The sequence below is a fragment of the Hesperophylax consimilis genome, chromosome 8 (assembly GCF_061612785.1).
Source record: "Hesperophylax consimilis isolate HC1 chromosome 8, BYU_Hcon_1.0, whole genome shotgun sequence".
NCBI classification, from domain to species: domain Eukaryota; kingdom Metazoa; phylum Arthropoda; class Insecta; order Trichoptera; family Limnephilidae; genus Hesperophylax; species Hesperophylax consimilis.
This window is the reverse complement of record NC_142843.1, coordinates 28245346-28272045: the sequence shown is the minus strand read 5'-3', so window position 1 is coordinate 28272045 and position 26700 is coordinate 28245346. Positions and strand designations below refer to the sequence as shown.

General features: G+C 34.6%; 1 protein-coding gene across 1 annotated transcript; it reads right to left on the bottom strand.

Moving 5' to 3' along the window:
- Positions 1-352: 352 nt before the first annotated feature.
- S6k (Ribosomal protein S6 kinase) lies at positions 353-26700 on the bottom strand. Its single transcript, XM_089634063.1, has 10 exons — positions 26449-26700; positions 26171-26211; positions 25821-26079; positions 25426-25559; positions 24924-25115; positions 17295-17385; positions 11564-11812; positions 9156-9263; positions 8586-8929; positions 353-6664 (listed from the first exon to the last, which is right to left on the bottom strand). Coding segments are annotated over exons 1-10 (1524 nt in total). The 5' UTR covers positions 26554-26700; the 3' UTR covers positions 353-6663.

Here is a 26700-nt window from a genome sequence, read left to right as displayed (position 1 = left end):
GTCACACCCGACATGGTCACTGGTTATTGAAAAATTACCTGAATCCAATGCTTGGGCATGTGATAAATAATTTTGTGTTGTGCAGGAATCGAACCTGCAACTTCTGATTGACAGTCAAATGTCTTAAATTTGACATGATATTATATTGGAACACTAATGACCTAAATTAGATTTGCATTAGATGCGGCTCTACCATCTTAATAAAGCATTCTGTGGTCAACTTTCTAGTAGATTAAGCGCTGTATGTAGGTTGAGACACAATGGAATTTTCACTTTTTAAAATGAATAGGTTTTATAAATATTAAATAGTATTGATAATAATTTTTAAATAAAAGCCAATTATTTTGCACATATTTTTTTTATATAAATGAGCTTCTCATGATAATACAACTGTAAGTAATATCAAAACTTATTAAATCTATTTTACAGCTTAACAATCACGGTAATATCTGTTTAAAGGCAACACACATTGTGCTCATCAGTAGAAATAATAGAGAAATTTAATGATTAAATGGAAGCCTGAATGAAGCAGTCAAACCAACTTCCTGACAATGTGTTCAAACATTAGCGGCTCTGGCAAACTCACTCCATTTACCCATTGTACCCAAAAACATTACCAACATCGGACAAATTTATTTCCAAAAAACAAGAAAAAATATTATATGTATTACCTTTAATAAGTTACGCATGTCTAAAAACCATTCCAAACTATCAGGTTATAAGAGAATGCCTGGATCCAAATTTTCCATTCCACAAAGTCTACGGAGTAAATGTAATTGAATACATTCAGTAACTAAATTAATGGAACAGGGAGAATCCACTAGGCAAACTAGCGCGCGAGATACCAGATGTAATATAAGTTTTCTTACAGGGAATCCTCAATTACAGATTTTAATCTGGACCATATGAAAACTTAAACATGACAAATAAGTGTGCCGCTTTAATTATACATTCCAGATTTGTGATGTACCGTGTTACAATATGATTCGTTATATTACGCTACCGGCTACATGACCATCGCAGCATGTCGCATAAACTTATTTTTCACTCTGGATTTTTGGTCTTCGCAATAAAATATTCCAAACAGAATAATTTTTGAAACTCCATTTAAAATTATACGGATTTATTTAATAACCCATCAGCATACCAGTCATATTTGCATTCGCTGGTTGTCTCATCAGCTTTGTTAATGCATTAAAGAAACAATGCTCTGAATGCAAAGCAAACTTTTTATTTGTTTTTAGAACTGTATTTAAATAACAAAAACTGATTTGCCAACGGGTTATCTCTTTACAGAAAGATAACCTTTCTATTATCTTTCTTCAACTTAATAAAGTCGGTGGTAACCAACAAGTACATTTAATATTTATGACTTATTACTTTAGAATATTATTAAGCATAATAAATGTTGGTTATTAGGAAGTAAAATAAAAGTCTAAAATTTAACTAAATAAGTTAGGTCCTCCGATCTTCAAGAATAACATTACCAACTAAGATTACTGGTGACGTGCATCCAGTTTTCAGAGGAGGAGAGTTAAAACTAATCGCTAACTAAAGTAAACCGACAAGATCAACGTATCCTCTTCATGAATGTGTCAGTACGACATACATAATAGGAAATCAAATTTACGGTTTCACTTAAACATTATTTCATCTGAAGGCCTGTGACCAAAATTACAATGAGAGACTTCACTTTTCATAAATGTTTCTGAGTGCTAGTTCACTGTATAAAGGGTCAAAAGTTGAAAGCACGTCACCGTATAATAAACCTGTTTAATTCTATAATAATCAATATTATTTTTGTATAATGCAAAAAACTGAACAAAGAATAAGGTAAATATGATTCATAAGCAATTTAAAAAAAAATTAGACACCGTATATTGTAATCAAATTTAACAGCTATGGTAACGTGTTCTTGGTGAAAAAATAATTTAAGTAGTCAATAATACAAAATGAAATCCATCAAAGCCTATTAAATGTTAAATAAATAAATATTGACTTATTATCTTCAAATTGATATTCAGCAAACATTTCCCGCTACTTTCTATCATGATATTTCAGGGGGAATACATTTAAGTCATATTGATAACTTTATCATCATAATTAATTATATTACTACAAAAACAAAACTTATAAACACAGGACATTGTTACATGATGGGTTAATATTTATTTATTTATTTAAAACAAAACAATGCAATGACATTTCAACATAGTATGTTGGATATTATTCTAAAATAAAATATTTGTGGATTGAGAAGAAGGCGGAAAGTCAATCTCAATGACTTTTGAGATGATCACAACAAACTTGGCAATGAATGAGACGTTTTAAAGTCAAATGATTACATTATCTGAGAAAAGTATGTGGAATCAAAACATGAAAATGATCAATTTAAATTTATGCTCCATTTCACAGCTGCTGGAAAACTGTTGAGGTACTTTGGTATTTTATATTTGCGCATTATAACATTTGAACAGGTATAGGCAGAAAAGATCCAACGCATTTCAAATCTTTTTTCAATTTATTAAAAATAGATTGAGAATAATTAAGAATTTATGTATTGGAAATAAAAATGCAGCCGGTATAAACATTCCCTTGATAGTAATCCTGTTATATTGGCATAATGACATATTGCAAAACATTAATTTAACATTTTGCAGAAAGAGTCCAATCAATGGCATTTGAGTCATCGCTATAACCATTTTTGTCTCTACATTTAGATATCTTCGAGCTCCAACTCACTTTGCATCTTTTTTCATTTATTAAATTTTTTTTATTGGTAGTAAACCCGTTTTAAAATAATGGCATAGTGCAGAAATTGAATTTAACATTTCGCAAAAAGAATACAATTGTAATAATTTTTTGTCTATAGAATTGTATGAGTTTATTTATTAACATCGGCAAGAGAAATACTAGTTCCATAATTCACATTAACTTTTGAAAGCTGGCAGCTTGCTGTGATTTTACATTTATCTAATCTTATAAACATCTCGAATTGCAGATTTGTTAGTTGAATCTTTTCTGCTTATGTATGTCCATTTTACCTCCGCAATGCACACAATTATTCTACCACTTTCAACTAATATGATAACAGCTCAGTACAAAAGACATGATGAAATGAATTAGGCCGTACACAAATTATTATTATGTACATTTACTTACTTCAAACTATCTGAAACATGTTTTCATAGGAATTATGACAAAAATAAATATATATGTATTTATACAGCATGTGGAAGCAGACATTATTTTTACCAAATATTTGGGTACACATATGTATTTTAGTTATACCAACAAAAATGTAATTGATAGAAGTATATTTTTCTAATCAATTGCTGAGTAAGACTAATAATTATTGTAGTGGGTACACACAAGACAATATAATTAAAATTGGCTAACTAATCTATAACATTAGATTGCAAATATAATAACACAATTCAAACTTTCCAAATCAAAAAATGAATCAGTTTACTTAACATATTTACTTATCGAGAACTAAACATAGATTTATGGATCCTTTTACAATTTTATTGATAAGGATAATAAAAGAATATCAGAAAAAGTTCAATTTTCATACTGCTCATTGAAGTGAGTCGGGTAAAATTTCAGTTGAACTATCCTTTCAAATTATGTATTACACATTTTATGCAAAACCAAAAATACATATCTATAAAATTCTCTATTTTTCTCTTACATATTCTTTTCTTTCTAATAGATCTTGATTTAGTAATTATTTATTACAAAAACAAGATCAACTATCTCGTATCAGATTGGCATTGTTCACAAATGATACTAAGCAGAGATACACATGAATGCGACTGTGTGAACCCTTCAAACTCAAATGTTAGATTCCATAGCGTATTTATTATTTTTCTCATGTGATCTTTTATAATGCCAAATCATTACACCTACACTAGACCGTGTACCGTGTCCATGTACAGGTTACATCGGGTACACCCAAGCATCTCATGCAAATTAGAACATAAGAAACAATCGGACTCGCACAATAAAATAGCTTCTGACTTACATTGAAATATTCAAAAATAATATGTATTTAGATTGTAATTTTATTTGAAAAGACAATACTCACAAATAATGTGATATGTATTTGAATACCTATATTTAGGATGATGCCACTAAGATGGAGTCCACAAACTTCCCATGCAAAATGCTTCAGGACTTCTGATAGGAGCGCCAGTTTACCAAGACAGTTTGAGAAAACAAACAAACATTACTGCTTACAAAAGATGAAGAAAAATTTATCAAGTAAAAATAACAATATGTATTGAAAGTTAAATACTACTACAATGTTGCGTATATTTGTAGACCGTCAAATAGTTATTTATCTTTCTATCATCTTGCCACTAATATTTTAACGGTAAATTTTTAATTATTGTAGAAAATTTTGCAGAATCTTTTGTGGAATGGTTTTTTTTGCGATACAGGCAGAAAATAAAGTGAATAGTGCCTATTATCAAATCATATCTTTACAAGGTATGAAATGTTAAAATCTAAAAATGTTGAATCGTTTAAAAATCCCATAAACTTTCAAACAAAGAAAAAAAATTCCTTTGAATTAGTTAGTTTTACAAATATGTAACACAACAGAGTTGAAGTCATTAATAAAGGGTTGAGTGATTCAAATGTTTTTACATTAACTTTACAATATTGCTCTTTACCATTTCACATAAAACTTCCCTATGCAGGTTGTTTATACATTTCAATAAAACTTTCACGATTGTTTTATGTTTAACTTTAGGTTAACATGGATCAGTTTGCGCAAATTCCTCGCACACATCTCATTCTCATATTATACATCATCAATTAATTATTACGAACCATATAAACCTTCAAAATGCTAGGAAATAAGGATGATTATTTACAAGAGCGCAGTTATACTAGAAAATTTATCAATTTAAATTTCAGTCTTCATTATTCAATAACAATTGCATAAAATGTCTTTCTACTTGGAAGTTAGAAAAAATAAAGAGAATGACCAAATACTTTTTTTTATAATATTATTTGCACACAATTTGCAGTGCAAACATTCTGTTAAGATTATGCACTTTATTGAATGAAGAAAACATATTATTATACTTGAAATCAATTAAACATTTCTTAGGCCTAATAATATACAACATACATATTGCTATGAATCATTTGCCAACAACTGGAGTGTCGGTTTAGTGGTGATAAATGAATTACCTCAATTATTACAAAAACATAAGGACAAAATTTTATAAATTGATAATCTCAAACCATGAATTTTAAACTTTCGCATCTAATCATTACAAAAACAGAGTGAACGTTAAATTACAAAACAATACAAAAACGGTATAGCTTTATTTAATAATTTTTTCATAGAGAGCACATATTATCGAATGCTCCGAATTGAACTATAGAAGAATGTCCGAATTGAACTATAGAAGAATCCTTTTCCATTTTAGTTATATTTTGTCGATTTTAAATGTAGATAGTAATATATTTTTTTAAATTTATTAATTGAACAATGTTACTTAAAATAAGGAAGATTTGACAGCAAGAATGATTGTTTTTCATTCATCGTTAAGTTGGGCAACTTCAATCAGCTTTCCCAAAGCATTTGAGAACACTACTTATACAGTTATCAAAGTTCAATTGGAAGCAGACGTTATGACAACCGATTTAAATAGTCAAATAGCCAAATCAATCAAGATAAGCACAGAAGTTCATTAATCTTTGCATTGCACTTTAAATGTAATCCGTGACGGACATTCTTTGAATAAGGCCAGTTTTTTTGGCAATTTTTTGATAAAAATGACACATGTAAGCAGAAATGTAAAGTACCATAAATTAAATTACGATTTTCAAATCATTACCTCATGTAATTTAAATATAATAATAGTAGTCATAATAGTCATTGCAACTATCATAAATAGACACCAAGGCTGGCGATATATTTGAGTAAAATTGCCTGATAAATTAATAAAAATAATTACGATTACTTCTAAGAGACTAAGCTGTAACAATAGATTTTTCATTAATGATTTAAAAGTTCCAAACGTGTATATTTGTGAATTGAAAAATGATGATTTGAACTTGATATTAAAATGCTCATTTGAGTAAACATTGTAATGTTAACTGAAACGTAAGAGTTATGTATACCAGGTCATTAAATATTATGTACAAAATATCAATATACAACTTATCGTATAATATCTACCTGGTTTTTTATTGTTTTGACTCTCTTCATATAATTTAATTGAATTGTATAAATGACATTATGAATTATTTTTAATTGGTTATAAGGAAATAATTCACAATATGATTTAACAATGAAATATCTATGTACATAATAAAATGCATGGGGTAAAGCACCCAGTGAGGCCCACATTATCTAGTAATGTTTAAATAAAAGTTATTGTATCAAATAAAAAAAACAGTACATACTAAACCAAAAGACAAATTTAAATAACATGATTTATTTCTATGTAGGTTGAATATATTGTTTGGTTTGAACACATCTGGCAGTCTGGAACTATAGTGGGTTAAATGAATCTGTTAATTATTCTGTGTTGAAAAAGCAACGCTCTTTGATTCTCAGCAAATATTCTCCAAAGTATCCAAGGCGGAAGGAGCCATGATTGTACTTACTTCGGCACCGTATTTTGGACGCACCCTCGGCCTGCAAACAGACACATTCCTAAAATTAAAAAAAAAACAAATAAAATATTTAACATAAGTTTTTAAAAAAAAAACAAGAAAATTGTCGCAGGATGGTGATTTCCATGAAAAATAATTTTAAATTTACTGTTTCGTAATATCAACAAAGGGACGAGCCACGAACAAGGCAAGCAAACTCCCTCCAGAATACTCTAAAATCAATTTCACATTACTTTATATTACAGTAGAGCCTCGTTAATTCGAAATCCACGGGACATCAAAAATCAAATTTCGAATTAACGAATTCCCACGTAATTCAAAATTTTATGAAAAAAAAAAAAAAAAAAAAAACTCCGAAAATCGATTTTCTCAGGCGCCTCTTCAAATCCGGGTGGTATTTTAGGAGTATATTCGTATTAATACCAATTATTTCTTTATTTTCGCGGTCGATTACCGTAGCGGCCGGCCCTTTAAATTCAGATGAAAAATTAAAAATGCTATATATTTACGCGTAAATCGAGATTTCGCGGCCGATTTCGGTCGCAGCCTACCCTTTAAATTGAGATATTCGTAAAAATACGATATATTTCGGCGTAAATCGAGATTTCGCGGTAGATTTCCGTCGTGGCTGGCCCATTATTTCGAATATCTAAATTTAAATTCGTAAAAATACGATATATTTCCACGTAAATCGAGAATACGCGGCCGATTTCCGTCGCGGCCGACCCTTTAAATTCAGATATTTGATGTAAATTTGTAAAAATATGATATATTTCCTCATATATCGAATTTTATCGGCAATTTTTCGTCGTGGCCGGCCTTTTAAGTTCAGATATTTGAAGTAAATTCGAAATAATATGTCATATTTCGGCGTGAATCGAAATTTTTTGGCCGATTTCCGCCGCGCCGTATTTTTAACTCGAAGATATTCGAAGTAAAGATAGTAAAAATTCGATATATTTCCACGTCCGATCTCCGTCGCGGCGGGTCATTTAAAATTCATATATTCGAAATAAATTCGTAAAAATACGATATATTTACTCGTAAATTGAGATTTCGCGGCCGATTACCGTCGCGGCGGGCCATTTGAAATTCAAATATTCGAAATAAATTCATTAATATACGATAGATTTACGCGTAAATCGAAATTTCGCAGGCGACCCTTTAAAATCAGATATTTGATGTAAACTCGTAAAACTATGACATATATCCGCGTAAAACGTATTTTCTCGGCACTTCAAACTCGGATATTCGAAATAAATTTGAAAAAATACGACATTCCAGTGTAATCGATTCAGATTTACAAAAAATAATACTAATTAGGACGATGTATAGCCACGTAAAAATACATTTTTCTTCGTTTTACCGCCACGGCTGACTTTTAGATTCAGATTTACGAAATATTATGATTTATTTTCGCAAAAATCAAATTTTTTCGAATTACACAAACAAATTTTCGTGCGCGGACAAAAATAAATTTCGAATTAGGAATTAACGAATTTCGAATTAAAAAACCATTTTGTAGGAAAAAAATTTTTTGCGAAAATTTTTTTGGCGAAAATTTCGAATTACGCGTTTTTTCGAATTATCGGGGTTCGAATTAACGGGGTTCTACTGTATTACATATCTATGGGTAATCCTATTTTTTTTTTAATAATGAAAATCAAAAAAATATATATTGTATATTACATATCTATACTATATAAATAAAAAAGTAAATATTTAAGAGGTTATTTTTACATTCAGGTAAGGTAGGGGGCAATTGCAGTGGTGTCATCCAATTTTCGTAATGGTTTCGAAACAAAATTCTTCCAATACATACTAATGTTACACAATGATAATTTCCCATCTTCTTCAGCCTAACATAACCCTATTGGCGATGTCAAAGTTGCACTGGCTCCGCACAGTTGGGACTCTACAGTAAGACGGAATAGAATACTCACTATAGAAGCTGTGCCCCTTGCACATCCATCATCTCCTCGGTGAGCTGCTGCTGCTGCAGGGGAAGGTGGGACTGGTGGGACTGCTGGTGCGACTGCTGGGTGTGGTGCGACTGCTGGGGATGGTGCAGCAGCGGGGGCGGGTGGATGTGCTGATGGTGCGGTAGGTGGTGATGCGAGTGTGGGGCGAGGTGCGCAGGGAATGCGGGTGCCAGGCGGGGCGAGGCGTACAGCGCGCTGCGGTTCAGCAGGTGCGCGGCGGTGAGGGGGCGGCGCGGCGACTTGGCGTTCACCACCCGCGGCTGGTGCATCTCTTCCAGCACGGAAGGGGCCACATATGTGAAGCCCTGGAAACATTGTCATACTATCGTTAACAGATGGGAATAAAACAGGAGAAACCACTAGCAATAAAAGTATCTGTGGCATAGGGAAGATATATCATACATTCTGTTGACCAAGGTCTGTTACTGACAAAATACTTTTCTTAGCTGGGAGAGTCAATTTAATTGTGGGAAATACAAGAATTCAGAAACAGAATACCTACAAAATAATCTATGGGTCACATTATTTTACCTTAAAAATCATGTTGGCACTTTCGCTGAGTGTAGACTCATCGGGGGAATCAATCGGTGTCTGACGGGTAAATCTTGTGTCGAACTGCGAGACGTCATCTTCACCAATCTAAAAATATAAATAAATAAAAACACACATTAACCTTTCAAGCCTCAGAATAGCACTACTAGCCACGAACAACATACTCCATTAGAGCCTCGGAAGAGCACTACTAGCCACGAACAACATACTCCATTAGAGCCTCGGAAGAGCACTACTAGCCACGAACAACATACTCCATTAGAGCCTCGGAAGAGCACTACTAGCCACGAACAACATAATCCATTAGAGCCTCGGAAGAGCACTACTAGCCACGAACAACATACTCCATTAGAGCCTCGGAAGGACAGATTCAGATCTGTCGGGAGGGTCCGTACATTATAAAAGTTTTTTTTTCCAAAATGCGGAGATATGTGATTTGATCGCACTTAGAAAGAGAAATAATTATTCTTCTAAGTTTGTGTAAAATATTTATATTCGATTCCAAGGAAAAAATCCCAAAAAATTATAAAGTGCATGATTAGAAATTGACAGAATTATTCCGTTGAGCGTTAAAGTGACAGATAGAGCTCCGTGATTAAATTGTGTTTTTGGTCATTATTTCTACGAAATGTCAATTTGATCTATTGTTTTATTATAATTCAATATATTAAGGACTTAAGTGTGTTCTTTTCGGTTGGTTTTGATAAAATAATCATAGAATAATAGTATGTTAAAAGTGAATGTCTTTCAAATTCACCCGAAAGTGTTTTAAAAGTGAGTGTTTTCGCATTGAATTTGCAGTGTTTGATATGTGAATACGTGAAAGTATTTATTATTAATTAATATTCAAGAAAAACAAGGGGCTCCATCAACTAATTTAATTCATCATTTTTAATTTTTACGAATGATGACTAAAAGTTTGCCATATTTCTGTTAGCTCTAGTCAGCTGTTTAGTTAGTGATGGGGCGGATCATCTTCGAAATTCGAAACACGAAAATCGGTCACAGGTTTTATTTTGGAACATAATGTAATATAAATATAATGGAATATAATGTTATGGGTATGTACACATTACATGCTTATCTGAAATGTTCTTCACACAAGCGGTTCTAATTATGAATATCATACTTAAACTCAAAGGAAATTTGAGTTCATGGATCATGAATAATTTCACTCTGGAGTATTTCACATTTCACTCATGTACAACCATTTTGTTTAGCCATTTATCTTTTTCTATTCTTTTGTGTACTAAATTTGTAATCTTCTCGGTAATATTATATTGGTGTACAACTGTTTTGTGAAGACTATGACAGATACATTTATTTGCCATATACCATTTTGTAATATAATATGCATAAATGTGCTTGAAGCGAACAGCGTATGCCAATACAGAGTTGTGTGTAGTTAATTACCTGGCATTGTGAATGATTTGGAGTAAAATTTTTAAGTTTCTGAATTCCAGAATAACTTTTCTCTACTTTCTATAAACATAATATGTATACATGTATTATATGTATATATATACACTTTCCAGAAGAAATTCTCTAGATGATAGTGAAAACCCTATCAAAATCCGTTAAGTAGTTAAGACAAACTAATCGCACAAACTGTCAAACGCAGATAGCGACTTAATGTTATATTATTTAGAGATTTGTCTGGTAAAATGAGTGTTTTTGTTTAGTCATTTTATTTCAGTGTTTGGACAAAAATAGGTAAGGTTATCCAATTTTAAAACATTTTTATGTTTGCATTAAAAATTTTGATATATCAAAAATTTACTTATTGATTTCATCACCCTTCAAAAACAGTTATTAGTTTACGGATACATTCAGAAATATTCCATTTATTTGGATTTTATTGCAAAGCGGAAATACAAACAAATTCTCTGACCATCTGACAGCATCATTAAGATATATAACGGTCAATAATGTACCAGAGGCCTGAGGGGTTAATAATAATTAATATAAACATTATGTAAACTCAAGTGGCATGGATTTAACCCTTCAATGTGACCATAACAATACAGTGAGACTCACATAATAAGTTTTGTTGTTTTTTGGGCCCTTGAAGGAAAGAGAGATTAACTGTATTATGTGAATACCTTTAAACAGAAAACCATGAAAATAATGTTACACTGCAAAGTCAGAATATGAAAAGTGTTAGTGTACAAACACAAGGGACGCGGGTTTGGACTTTCTGATTAGTCGGCTGACTGGCGCACGAGAATGTTTGTATGTAAACGTGTTAGACCGCACATGGTAAAGGCAGGCTCAGATTTGAATACGCCCATAGCGGCGCCGATCTCAATAGTAAACTTAAAAATAAATTTTTTACCGTAACAACTTTTGGCCCTTGCAGTGACAGAAAAGCATTAGTGTCAACTCACCAAGACCGGCTCGATCGGCGGCTTGAGTCTTCTGGCAAACACATCTTCCCAGCAGACGGTCTTGAAGAAGGGGTGGTTCCTGATGGGCTCAGCATCATCGAGTCCGCCGCCCAGTCGGTGCTTCACCTGCCGCTTCATCAGGCGCCGAATCAGCTCCTGGGCCTCCGGAGTCAGGTAGACCGGAAGGTTCAGTTTGGCAGTTAGGATCTTCTCTATTGTCTTCTTTCTATTGCTGCCCGTGAATGGAGGCTGCGGAAATCACAATAATTTAAGTAACAAAAATTCATGGTGGTATTTTATGTAGTTCTATGACAAAAGACTAATAAAATAAATATAATACGCTAGTAAAATTAAACTAATCTAACTTACCCAACCTAACCTATTATTTTTCATGTTCTATTTTGTTACTGTTCTGTTTTATCCGGTTAACACTTCACACTAGTTCTATGAATAGTAAGCCTCGTGTACAAAATGGTATGTTTCTAATTTTCTCTTATTTAATATATCAAAACAAAAATTTCCTCTGATATTAAAAGATTTGTAAGCAGGTACTTAAAACCTACCTACTTAACCCCTCCGACTTTTCGCGAACTTGAAGCTAAGATGTCTTTATTGAAATGTCAATTTCACGAAAACGTTGTGTTATTACCGCCTCACAATCAAAGCTCTATAAATGAAACATTACTGAACGGAGCCGAATAGTAAAAACTGTTTTAGAAAGGTTACAAAATAGGCTTTCAAATTGTTGTATCATAAATAAATATTAACATTTGTAAATATTTAAATTTAGAATGGAAACATGAAAAAATTGTAAAAATGACTCACCTGTAATGTTTTATGTAAAAACGATACTAAAATCACGGATAATGTAAAAAAAAAAACACTTATTTCATCGTACAAATGTACAATAAACAATTCTGTCACTTCACTTTTTGACCATTTCATACAAAATATATTTTTAAAAAAATAATTAAACTTGCGAGGCGGGTCGGCACGTCAAACGGCTTTCTTGGCGTCGTTTTACGATTTGGCGGGTAAAATTTGCTTCCACTGAGTAGGTCTTTTTACGGGTTTCTATGGATAACTTTGAATAGAGATGTGAAGCTTCATTCAATACGAATATTCTACTTCTTGTTTTAGGGATGTCACTAGAAGAATAACGGAGTTATGACGATTTTTGTGGAAACACACGCGTTGACGTGTAAACACGCTTATTGTACTTGACTGCTATCGTTATTTTATCGTGTATATCTGCTTACGTTGCTGACCGGTTAAATATAAACTAGAAATATTTTACATTTCTTTTTTAAAAATTACAAATAAGGAATTATACAATTTGGCCAAAGAAATGCCATTTGGCCAAAGAAATGCCACCATCGCAATGACAATTCTTTTTTCAAACGTTCTTCAGGCTGGTGGGTATCATAATATTGATTATTCCGATTTGACAGCTCGTGGTAGGAACCACGATCATACAAACTTTGGCGGTATAAAAGGTAGTATCCAGCATGGCCACCATCTCGAACAGGAATCAGAATGTAACAAACAAATATATGTAAAAAGATGAAATATACTAAATGGACAAATTAAAACAGGACTTGTAACGGTCAGTATTTAGGAACAATCCCTAATTTAAAAAGGATACTAACAGCAAAGTGATACTGCTGTACTCACCACTACATTCACTGAAAACATTTTTCTGCATTGTTCATTAGTATTTGAGAAGTAACAGAATTTAATGCATATATAAATTTACTGCTAATTTTATTAATAAAGTCTGTTGGACGTAAAAGCAACACACGCTATTTTTCTCTATCTGCACAGACAGACTGAGCTACAGCAATGCGTGGGCGGGTACAGCTAGTTACATTATATTTTGATGGTGCATTTTCATGGTGATAAAAAAGGGGTTTGTTTATTTTTCACTAGCTGACATGTACCGGCGTTGCTGGGGGTTATCCTTAAGGAGATAGACATACGCCATTGGAGACTTTTCTGTAGGCCTTTTTAAGATACACAATTCTGTAGTATATTATTTTGATGTATCTCATAAGGTTTAACTAGCGTTAGCAATGTAAGCGCCCTAAAATATTATTTTTATGACTTGATTACAAAACATCAACTTTTCTCTACTTTCTATAAATATAATGTACATGTATTATATATATCCCTTTACAACCGGATTCATGAGTGGGATTTAGTCGTTAAATTTTTTTTAACGAAAATTGAATCTGTTTTTGGGAGCAGACCCGGTGTCGATCGATCGTGCGGGAACTGCTCTAGCCGCGTGAAGTTAGATGACGTGTTTGAACTAGTCAGTAGCTCGAGAAATACGCACGAAGATGGCCGTGTTTTTTGACCCAGCAGTTGGCAAAGGTATGTAGATATTTTAGTATTTATTTGTTGATAAATTTGTAATATTGTGTATTATTTTAGAGCCTAAGATGTTAAGTAACAGTTTAAATACACTTTTGTGTAGTTGTGTTTCGTTAACTAATAGTTATTATACTTTTAATCTCTAACTGCACGATTGTAACATTCAGGGTTATGGTCACATTTTTAGGTGATCTATCTACAAATATGTCATTTTAAGATGCTCTTTTATCAACCACTTAATCGGTATTTTTGTTTATTTCAAGGAATCACCATAAATGAGAATAATGTTTTGGAGATTCTAGGTAATGGAGACGAGTCGGAAATTGAAGATCTGAGCAATGATGATGAAGGGTTTGAGGCAGAGTGTTTTGACCTGTTTACGGATCTACAGGAACACATGGAAAATGACTATAATCCTCCCACTATATCAAGATAGAAGAAGCCAAGGCAGAAAAGAGATTCGAGGAAGAAGTCGAGACGAAAGCGTACTTGGAAGCAAACACCATTCACAGATAAATCCCATGACTTCCCTGAGCTACCGAAGAACACTGTGCGGATTTCCATGGAATATTTTATGGACGATTTCGACAATTTTTTTGAAAACGATAGAACATGTTTTCACTTGTACCACCTAAGAAAAACTGGCAGAGAACTAAACACAAACCCACCGGAGATGTCAAAAATTATTTGCATACTTGTACCACCTAAGAAAAACTGGCAGAGAACTAAACACAAACCCACCGGAGATGTCAAAAATTATTTGCAAACATATCATTATGGGGTGTATACCTTATCCACAACTGCCAATGTACTGGCGTGCTAATATGAAACTCCTGATGATCTCTGAAGTGATGCGACGCGATCGTTTCCTGACTTTACGCAAAGCTTTTCATGTGGTTGAGACTGATGCCGCTCCACCGGAAGAAGCCCAAAACCCGCTATGGAAAGTTCAACCAGTAATAACAAGGGTTCAAAACGCATGTGCCAAGCTTGAAAGAGTTCCAGGTTATTATTAGATTGACAAGCAAATACCTCCGGCAGCTGTCTTCACTTTGATCGCTATTTTACGACAGTTCCACTGATCAAACAACTACACGCTCAGAAACTACATGGCACTGGGACTACTATGCTAAATAGATAAGCTGAAAGAGTCAACATTAAATATAAAAATGACAGTCATGCTTCGAGGAGAAAGCTAGCAGTTTGTCAGTGGAGAAACTGTACTTGTTAAATGGATAGATAATAAATCAGTTCTGATGGTATCAAATTGCACTGGTACTGAAAATAAGACATCAGTCAAAAGATGGGACAAAAGTTCAAGGTCTTACATTGACATTTCAGCTCCAAAGATGGTGCAGAATTATAATATGCACATGGGAGGAGTGGACGTTCTGGACCAGCTAATGGAATATTATCGTACCTTCATTAAAACGAAATAATGGACACTGAAAGTTTTGATCCATTTCGTGGACTTAGCTCTGGTAAATTCTTGGAGACTCTATACAAATGATTGCCTTGCAAATGGAGTTTCCAGGAACAAGACTTTGACATTATTAGAGTTTCGCCTGGATGTTGCCGACGGATTGGTAAATAAACCTGAAAAAGGGAGAAGAAGTGTCGAAACAGATGAGGAAGAAGACGAATTGCCAAGTAATAGTAAATACAGGCCAGCAAATCCACCATCTGTACAGTCGCGCTGGAACGCGGCACACACTAGCCCGCGGCCATGACCCATGACCCGTGACCCGCAGAACAAAAGCCAACTTTCCTAGAGTTAGGGCACGTCAATTATTGTGCCGGGAGCTCCCGCAACATCGCGGCCGCCCCATTCGAATAAGATGGGAATATTATTTGAATAAACCAAGGACGTAACCGATATCAGACGACAAGTAGAACATTTTCACCTGCCTGGCCGACTCGAGGGATTGCCTAAATCACAACCAACGCAATACTCAAGATGCACATGAGTTTGCTATTAACCTGTTTTTCCCTGTTATGTCGTGTCTTGCCGTAATATTAACTTCAGTACCCCGGAGCCCAGAGAGAAATTAGATAGGATAATGCTAAGATGTTTACCACCCATGTTTTGTGTTGTTTAATACTACTAATATCTGTCCCATATTATGACGCCCTGTACTGCTCGATGTATTAATCCCGATGTATCACAATACTTCTTTCATTTGGTAACTGAATGCGACGGGAACCCTTTCTAGCAGAAGGTAGGTCCAGAAACATAAGTCCGATTGTCGATCCACGCCTGAACATGAGTAGTCCATCTTGCCGAGCAACAGAGATAGTCGCCGGCACAGTACACCCCCGCCTCATTGGGGGTCCTCAACTCCACAAACCTAACAATATGTAGAATTTTATATATAGAACTTATAAAACATACCGTTTGGTTGGTACGACTGATTCAGACATCACAACCAGTCTACGTTAGTAATATATCTATGGTCTACAATGGCTTTTTCTTTCGTAGTAATGCAGGTTTATAAACACCGGTAAAATAGACGTGTGACTTCACCATTCACACGTCTCAAGATTTCGAAGCCACATGTCAATAGATTTGGTGTCGATTATATGGGAGACCCGAAAAATTAAAACATTGATAGTTATTTTAACTTAAATTAAAACTAATTATAACAATAAAAAATACTGAGTTATGTTAGAAGGTCATTATTGTTAAAAATAAGGGACTTGACTAAAATGAGTGAACCGCGCTATCACTTAAGTAAAATCCTATTTGGATGGTGCTGAGATTTATTTTGTATATTAATTGCGGTAAATTTGTATAATGTCATTGTGAGTGCCACTAAAAGTTGATAGAATATACTGTCATCGACAACGACTCTATCTGCCGAGTTTCAGCTCGATCAGATGTCAGGAAGTGGGTTAATTTCCACTTCCAAGATTTGCATTCATTCGCGGATGTATTAAAATTTTCGTATAAATCAAAACGAGTGGACGGTGTTAAGCGGGAATTTCAACCTTTTTGCATTCATCCACGAAAATAAATATGAAATTCAATTTTTTTTTTTATTATAGCGACTATTTAAACATTGTACATGAATATGTATAGTAAATTGTATTTCTTAGATGTATTTAACAAAGGGACTTATTATGTAAGTACCCATTGCAATGAAACAAATTTCTTTTAAGAATTCATAATCTGAGATAAGAAAAAGCACAAAAATGTTTATTACCACTCGTATGTAACTATATTATCATATATTAAATAAATTATGTACCAAGCTTCAGTTTACTCGAGAATAATAAAAAAAATAAAACAAAAGATAGTAAATTTTAATAATATAGAGAAATGAAAAAAATGTATAAAATTAAATTGTAAAGTTACCTGTCCTGTGAGCATATCGTACATCAGGGCTCCAAGGCTCCACCAGTCCACAGCCTTCCCATGTCCACTGCGGGTTAGGATTTCAGGGGCCCTGTTACAATAAAAATTAAACACTTATAAAATATGATTTACCATTTTTTTACATTTTCAAAACAAAATAATATACATTATCCTAATAAACAAAGCATTACATTTGCAGTCACTGTAAATAAATAATAATTAAGTATGGACAGATTGTTCCACAGAATTTGATAAATTCATCAAAAGTTTATATGATTAAAGTTAAAAGTTCTGTTTTGTCAACTGCTCCCGTCTGGAGACTATGGCATCCCCAATTGGTGTATGTTGTGAGGCTGAGGGTTGTGGGGAGGAGAAGGAGATGGGGAGTGCCTGGCTATTCAGATCTGGTCACCAAACACGGCTAAAGCCATTCCATGAAACATTTCAATTCTGAATGGCCTTACACCAGGGCGATACTGTGAGTATCTTCTACTCTGAAACGCGTTGCAAATATGCTATGTATTATTTTTAATTAATAAATTGAATGTTATTTCTTTCTTAGATCTCACGGATGGCAGAATGCTTTGTTCCTCCCCGTCGCTAGTTACCTCATCCCTCTCACCACCGAACTATTGTTCCAATATTCGTTAAAATCCCATAATAAAAAAATAAATGTTTCCATAAAAAATGGTGGTCTCTCCTAATTATGAGTAGTTAAGTATCTCTCAGTAAGTTTAAATTCTTAATATTTACTAATATGGGGATGTTCACTACTCAATATTTTTGTTAAGCAGAATTATGAGGTAATAATGAGTTTGTGTACCTATAATACGATACAAAACCAAGAGAAATCATCAAAGATACCTGATGACATTTTAATGAAATTCCAAGTAAATATGTTTTCTCACGGCACAAACAGACATAGTTTTATAGCTTTTGGTTTACGCCGAGTGACAATAAAACTAGATAATGGATCTTTTGTGCAGTAATTGTATGATTAATAACATAATATTGTACTGGAATTATTAACAGTGCACCGAGATGATTGCAGAACACACAAATAATATAAATCAATATATTACCAATCAGTCGAGCTAGGAATTAATGGAATAAAATAAATGCTGGGGAATTAATTGCAAAAAATTGGTTCCGAAATATTGACGGCTGAACTATTGTATCCTGGGATTAGTCCTGTCAAAGCTGATCAAATAAAAATAAGAATTGTACAAACTGTGACTTGTGTAATGATAGATTGAAGCTTCTGTCTCATTAAACATGGTCTACAAGAAGTGCAACACAGAAAAAAATTTGCAACTACCAGTGGCGTGAATTGCTCTATGACGAAAGGTAGTGTAATTTCAATAAAATTCACAGTAAATCATTCAAGTCAGAGTATGATTTATTGTGAATTCAATATTTCAATATGGCCATTATATTATCTTAATAATATTTGGCTAATTTATATAGCGCCGTTTTCGTGAGAAATCACCTAGAGGGCGCTGTACAAATATATTTCTTAAATAGTTAATTTATATTATTCACGTTGGCAAGTGAATAAAGCAGCGAACAAGTTCCTTACCAAATTCAAGGGAAACGTTGCGGTTCGTTTTTCCTATAGCATGCCACTGGCAGCTACCTCTAAGTGGAATATCTAGGGGCCGTCTGTTTCAACAGAATGCTAAATCGTGAGCTAAGTTAAAAATTTAACTGTCAGTTAAAGTAACAAGGATGTTAAATCGGACCGCGCGCTGTTTCAAGTGCCTTTATGCAAAAGTAACAGTTACTAGTGTGGCCAGTCTAAAAAGCAGAATATTCCTCGAAATTACGTGGAAAAACGCACGGCATTATTTTTTGGTACGGCCACACCGAAGATTAAATATGATCTCTGGTTAAGTGACTGTCAAATAGTGTCAAAATACAGAAGTTTGTTGTGCATCATTATAACCTTTTCCGACTTCTTGTTTGTTATTGTGTTCGAATTTTTTATTTCAGAATTTAATTTTTACTTACATGATGAAGATCGATTTATAGTTTTAGGAATAATTTCTTGAGAGTATTGGAGGGGCTAGTTTCCTTTGATTAATAATTCCAACCAAACTTTGTAAAAAAAGTTATATATTTATTACATAGTTTCTTTTCAATTATAATATGTATATTGAAACATTATATATAGGGTTTAATATAATAATAAGTTTTATACCAAAGTTTATGAAAATCCGTCACAAGCTTTTGCAAGCTCTTTCGACATGCGATACCGTGCCAAAAATTCGGAATCATCCCAAATGACCATATTATTAACACGGGGTCGAAATGTTTTTGGCTTTCACTGTAAAACATTTTGCATGACGAATTCATCTTCACTACTGTCATCTTCGATAATATTAATCATGATTAATAATCGTTTCGTAACAACACTCAACAGAAGAACCTTACGTATAGAACTGTCAAATATGTCAAAATGGCGGAGTAACTCGAGAATCGCCAATAACTCGCGAGTAACTCTCGGATTTCGGGAAGTTAAAACAAAAGTTAAAAGTGACGTAAAACCAGGAGTTAAATTGATTGAAAAACGCATTTTGGTGAAATTTAACTTTAGCATTTACTTTTACTCTTACTTTTACTATAGCTAGCGTTGAAACAGACGGCCCTAGGTCTTCAAAAAATGGCAGTTACAACCGCTGCAAGGTATTCGTATTCTTAACCACTCGAGCGATAGGTGTTTTATTTTCGATTTGGCCATTCGATTTAATTTATATAATCCTCAGAATATTACTATGGAAAGATATCAACACTGCTCACTAGGGCGGAGTGATTTTTTTTAATTTTTAGAATATCAATTTAAAGTTTAATGAATGACCCTATACTATACAAGAAAAATTACAAAATTTTATTGAACTGCGGTGACATTTTCAGGTGGAGCGGTTAACCTTACATTTACAGAAAACATTTTTTTGTATGTTACTAGAGCTGTATGAGGTCATAGCGCAATTCATGTAACTTTTATTATTATTATTTATGGTGGCACGTTTTAAACTATTGTTTCTAGCTCTTGCAACATAGGGATTTTAAAATTCTAAAAATAAATAAATTCACTCCGGCCTACTGCGGTTTAAAGCCAATGAATCCACCTAGACCGTTTACCCAACATTTTTGGTTTTAGAGATTTGACACATCATTGCAAGCGATCGCATATTTGCAAACTTGCCATTATACGCCAAAAATCGTTCGAGTGATAAAGGAAAAACACCGGTGAAAAAAATACATATCGTCGTTCGGCATCCAATATCGTAAATGTGACATTTGAACCTTCTCTTTATGGCTGTAGCATATGTGATCCATCAGCGGCTATTCCAGTACGCGGATGTGGCATATAAGTGATCCATGATGTTTCACAAAAACACATATATTTTGTCAAAACGTGCCGTGTGGTGAGATAGATTGAGCTGAAACGGCCAGAGCTGTAAGAACAAAATGTAATACTGCTTCCAAGAATAAGACTGTATTTTATGTGTCGAGGTTTTTACACTTTCCTGAATAATATGTTAGATGTCATATTTGTGGTATTGCATGCCGAACGACGATATTTCGATTAGTATCAAGTGAATCGGACTCCTGACTCGAAGTCCTTGCAAGAGTCAAAATAATAGGTGAGTATATATGAATGTGAATGGAGTGTGTGCCAGGATATAGGAGTGTAGCATTAAAATTATCTGTCTAAAGAGTTACTTCATTTTTTTGGAATCTACTGTTATAGCGGTAGAGCTCACACCAGGTTACACAATATTCAAAAATTATGTGTAGATACAATTTTAAAGATAATTTACCTTCAATGGAAATAATACAAAATCAAAAGTTTAGATGTCATTTTTGAAAGAGAAAAATAAAACATTAATAATTTTTTTTGTCTCACTCCAGAAACAGATGTTTTTACCTTCTTCTGATTTATGAGATTTGATTTACAACAGCCAGAACAGCTGACAATAAATTGATAGAAAACAATGGACTGAATCTATTATTATCATATATTGTCTATATAAGTTCAATATTGAATAATATATATAAAACCACATTGATTGGTGCTTTCAAATATTGAAATTGACCAATAGACTGCTTGTACTCGATTAAAGTCGAAACATTATGTAATTTATGCAATGACCAACCCTACCTAGAAGGTTGCTTCTAGGTAGAGTTATATTATTAGAGTTATTCATATGGCGATATAAATCTGAAAATGAACCAAATAGAAAATTTTGGTATTCGAAAACATTTTATCGAAGCATTGCTTTTTACCTATACACATTTAGCAAATTTGTTTCCAGGCATAAGTCCTATCAACAGAATGAGATTTTTTTAAACAATAATTTTTCACAATTTACACATTTCGAAATATTTTAGACCCGGACTACCGGGGATAAATCATAGATCGTTTCGAGTCAGTGTTTAAAAAACTAATACTCGACAAATTTCTTCGAAGCAAACAGAAGTCGTTAATTGTACGGCGAATATTGCAGATATATTGGTTTGTGATGCGTGAATATATCAAGTTACAACAGTAATTTTATCACAAACTTTATGCTCAATGCTTTGATGCGTGCCTTTCTGGCCAATAGGAAGGCGAACCAAATGAACATCCATGACCAAATCATGCGATTTAGAGTTGAAGCAAAGCGTGCTGGTCTTTCGAAGCGAGACAACAGAATTCGATAGTGAGCTGAGTTATGAAATTACACATAGGAGGGACACATTTTTATTCCAAATTTGTATGACACGCCACATCTAGTAGTTGATATATCGATGTATGTATAAATTAATGCTAGTGAACATTGCAATTAAAAATACAAAGGGGCACATTATAAGCAAGAAGAAAAATTACTATTAGATATAATTTGATAAATTACATTCAAAGGTAGGAAGAGTAATAAAAATATGTGAAACTGCTTTAATTTGTTATGGGCACCGGTACATAGGCAGTGAACGCAAGCAGAGAGATTAGCAAGGAATATGATGGATATCCGTTTAGCATGACTGGAGCCAGCTATAGGGGTGACGTTTGCCGCCAATAATGAAATTAAGAAGAGGCTAAAATCCCAACACTGTAAGGATCGAAATGAATCACCTGGAATGCGAAAATGCACTTGCTCACAACTAGATAACCAGCATGCCTTTTCTCTACAGGGGTAGGAGGAGGATATAATTGTATGCAACTATGTCCTGGCACAACACCCTTGCTTCCTCCACACACATAAGTACCTGTATTATTCTGACTCAAATGTTTGACAAAGCAGGTCAGTATGTCAATATGGAAAGGAGCCCACTGAGGGAGATAGTAGAATTACTTGCAGGACATTGCCACTTCAGGAGAAAGCAGCTGTTGGGATTGGAATGCATGAATAAGTACAAGATTATCTTGATACATATAAATGTTCTGCCTTGATGGGAAGGCCGAGATGTCCGGGAGGCCATGATACATTGTCACACCAAATAATAACCCTCAATGTAAAAGCTGGTTGCCGAGATGTAACAATAATAAAAATAAATGATTTTCTTACATGTATTCTATAGTTCCACAGAAGGTGTGTGTAACTATCCCGGCTTGGATGTGTTCCTTGCACAGACCGAAGTCTGTAAGTTTGACGTGTCCTTGAGCATCGAGTAGGACGTTCTCCGGCTTCAGATCTCGGTATATAATGCCCAGACTGTGTAACTTACATGTATTCTATAGTTCCACAGAAGGTGTGTGTAACTATCCCGGCTTGGATGTGTTCCTTGCACAGACCGAAGTCTGTAAGTTTGACGTGTCCTTGAGCATCGAGTAGGACGTTCTCCGGCTTCAGATCTCGGTATATAATGCCCAGACTGTGTAACTTACATGTATTCTATAGTTCCACAGAAGGTGTGTGTAACTATCCCGGCTTGGATGTGTTCCTTACACAGACAGAAGTCTGTAAGTTTGACCTGTCCTTGAGCATCGAGTAGGACGTTCTCCGGCTTCAGATCTCGGTATATAATGCCCAGACTGTGTAACTTACATGTATTCTATAGTTCCACAGAAGGTGTGTGTAACTATCCCGGCTTGGATGTGTTCCTTGCACAGACCGAAGTCTGTAAGTTTGACGTGTCCTTGAGCATCGAGTAGGACGTTCTCCGGCTTCAGATCTCGGTATATAATGCCCAGACTGTGTAACTTACATGTATTCTATAGTTCCACAGAAGGTGTGTGTAACTATCCCGGCTTGGATGTGTTCCTTACACAGACAGAAGTCTGTAAGTTTGACCTGTCCTTGAGCATCGAGTAGGACGTTCTCCGGCTTCAGATCTCGGTATATAATGCCCAGACTGTGTAACTTACATGTATTCTATAGTTCCACAGAAGGTGTGTGTAACTATCCCGGCTTGGATGTGTTCCTTGCACAGACCGAAGTCTGTAAGTTTGACGTGTCCTTGAGCATCGAGTAGGACGTTCTCCGGCTTCAGATCTCGGTATATAATGCCCAGACTGTGTAACTTACATGTATTCTATAGTTCCACAGAAGGTGTGTGTAACTATCCCGGCTTGGATGTGTTCCTTACACAGACCGAAGTCTGTAAGTTTGACCTGTCCTTGAGCATCGAGTAGGACGTTCTCCGGCTTCAGATCTCGGTATATAATGCCCAGACTGTGTAACTTACATGTATTCTATAGTTCCACAGAAGGTGTGTGTAACTATCCCGGCTTGGATGTGTTCCTTGCACAGACCGAAGTCTGTAAGTTTGACGTGTCCTTGAGCATCGAGTAGGACGTTCTCCGGCTTCAGATCTCGGTATATAATGCCCAGACTGTGTAACTTACATGTATTCTATAGTTCCACAGAAGGTGTGTGTAACTATCCCGGCTTGGATGTGTTCCTTGCACAGACCGAAGTCTGTAAGTTTGACGTGTCCTTGAGCATCGAGTAGGACGTTCTCCGGCTTCAGATCTCGGTATATAATGCCCAGACTGTGTAACTTACATGTATTCTATAGTTCCACAGAAGGTGTGTGTAACTATCCCGGCTTGGATGTGTTCCTTACACAGACAGAAGTCTGTAAGTTTGACCTGTCCTTGAGCATCGAGTAGGACGTTCTCCGGCTTCAGATCTCGGTATATAATGCCCAGACTGTGTAACTTACATGTATTCTATAGTTCCACAGAAGGTGTGTGTAACTATCCCGGCTTGGATGTGTTCCTTGCACAGACCGAAGTCTGTAAGTTTGACGTGTCCTTGAGCATCGAGTAGGACGTTCTCCGGCTTCAGATCTCGGTATATAATGCCCAGACTGTGTAACTTACATGTATTCTATAGTTCCACAGAAGGTGTGTGTAACTATCCCGGCTTGGATGTGTTCCTTACACAGACCGAAGTCTGTAAGTTTGACCTGTCCTTGAGCATCGAGTAGGACGTTCTCCGGCTTCAGATCTCGGTATATAATGCCCAGACTGTGTAACTTACATGTATTCTATAGTTCCACAGAAGGTGTGTGTAACTATCCCGGCTTGGATGTGTTCCTTGCACAGACCGAAGTCTGTAAGTTTGACGTGTCCTTGAGCATCGAGTAGGACGTTCTCCGGCTTCAGATCTCGGTATATAATGCCCAGACTGTGTAACTTACATGTATTCTATAGTTCCACAGAAGGTGTGTGTAACTATCCCGGCTTGGATGTGTTCCTTGCACAGACCGAAGTCTGTAAGTTTGACGTGTCCTTGAGCATCGAGTAGGACGTTCTCCGGCTTCAGGTCTCGGTATATAATGCCCAGACTGTGTAAATGCTCTAGAGCGAGGATTATTTCTGATAAATAAAAGCTGAAAACAAATAATTAATAAATATAAATAAAATAAATAGTGTGTGTTGAAAAAATGTTAAAATAAACCAAAACTTTTAATTGAAGTATTTCTTGACTATAACTTGATGGTTTTTGTAGGTAAATAGTATAGGCATTTGACTTTGAGTTGGGAGATTGCAGGTTCCATTCGTGTCGGGGAAAATATATTGAACCTATATATAAAATTGGCGCTGCTAGTCTGGATGGTGATTGACTTTGACAAACTTTGTTTACAGATGGTTTACAATAAATTGTTCTAAAGAACATTGTTTAATAATTATTTAACATACCAAGTAGTATCTTCCAAGAATATTCCTTCTCGTTCTAAATGCATGAATAGTTCCCCGCCGCTTAAATACTCTAATATAAGGTAAAGCTTTCCACCTGTTTGAAAAGCGTAAACCAGTTCCACTATAAAGGGGTGCTGAAATTACAATTACAAAAAAATCAGTGAATCATCAAATAATATAGGATATAATTAAAATAAAATATTATAAATATTACAACACATTACGAATCTATTATTAAAATAAATGTATTAAGGCACCAGCTTATTTTATCACTATCAGATAATATCTTTAAAATTTTCGTAATTTATCTCACCATTATTGATAAGAATTACACAGTGAAGTATACATTATTGAATTCAGCAACAAATGCCTACTAAATAACAATCAGCACGAACCTTGACAGCTTCTAAGATATTTCTTTCTGCTCTGGTGTGAGCTGTATCCTTTTGGTTCCTTACAATGGAAGCCTTCCGTAAAACTTTCATGGCAAAGTGAGCTCCAGCATCTGCCCCTGTAGTTTTTTTCACTTGGAAAACTTTTCCATAACCTCCCTTTCCAAGAACTTTTCTCAGTTCAAAATCTGAGGGCCCCAAACAGTTCCTCCCAGGGTTCACATTATCTTCACATAGCTGAATAGTCTCCGAACCCTCAACCCTAGACGGGAAAATTACCACGATTATACATGAAACATTTATAATGAAATGCGCCCGATATGACAACATATAAAAAAATCATAACTACTTACTCAAGAATAGAATTTACGTGTAACTCTGGTTCGTAGTCGACCTAGAAAAATACAATCAGGTTAAATATATTAGATCGCAGAAATAGAAACTTGTAAAATCACACACAGCATTTTAAAATAGATTATCAATTCCATATGACATGACCAAAACAATATCAAGGTGATCTTTGCAAAAACTACAAATACGAATATTTTTGACGTTTTCATTGGCCCGTCGTTAAATGTGGTTTATTTTTGAGGCTTTATATTTATATTGCAAATTATATACGTTTTAGTACCTCATCAACTTCGATCACATCATCGTCTTCTGAATCATCTAGGGTCACTGTGTCGACATCGTGAAGTTCCAAATCGAAAACACCTGCCATAGCTGCTGATGTCATGTAGGGATAAATCCTTACATTTGACTATTTGTATTTTGTTAAACACTTGTTATTGTCTCTTTAAATGTTATAACCGAAACGAAACTTTCAAAATATCCAAATATCTACCACAAGACAGAAGACAGGTGGGCTTGTGATGGTTATGAA

Bases quoted from the DNA above. Each gene is read 5' to 3' on its own strand.
- S6k (XM_089634063.1), bottom strand. From the start codon at position 26,553: ATGACATCAGCAGCTATGGCAGGTGTTTTCGATTTGGAACTTCACGAT. The intron at 9,264-11,563 runs GTGAGTTGACAC...TTATATTTTTAG, and splicing joins CGCCGATCGAGCCGGTCTTG to ATTGGTGAAGATGACGTCTC. The intron at 8,930-9,155 runs GTAAAATAATGT...CAATGTTTCCAG, and splicing joins GTGCCAACATGATTTTTAAG to GGCTTCACATATGTGGCCCC.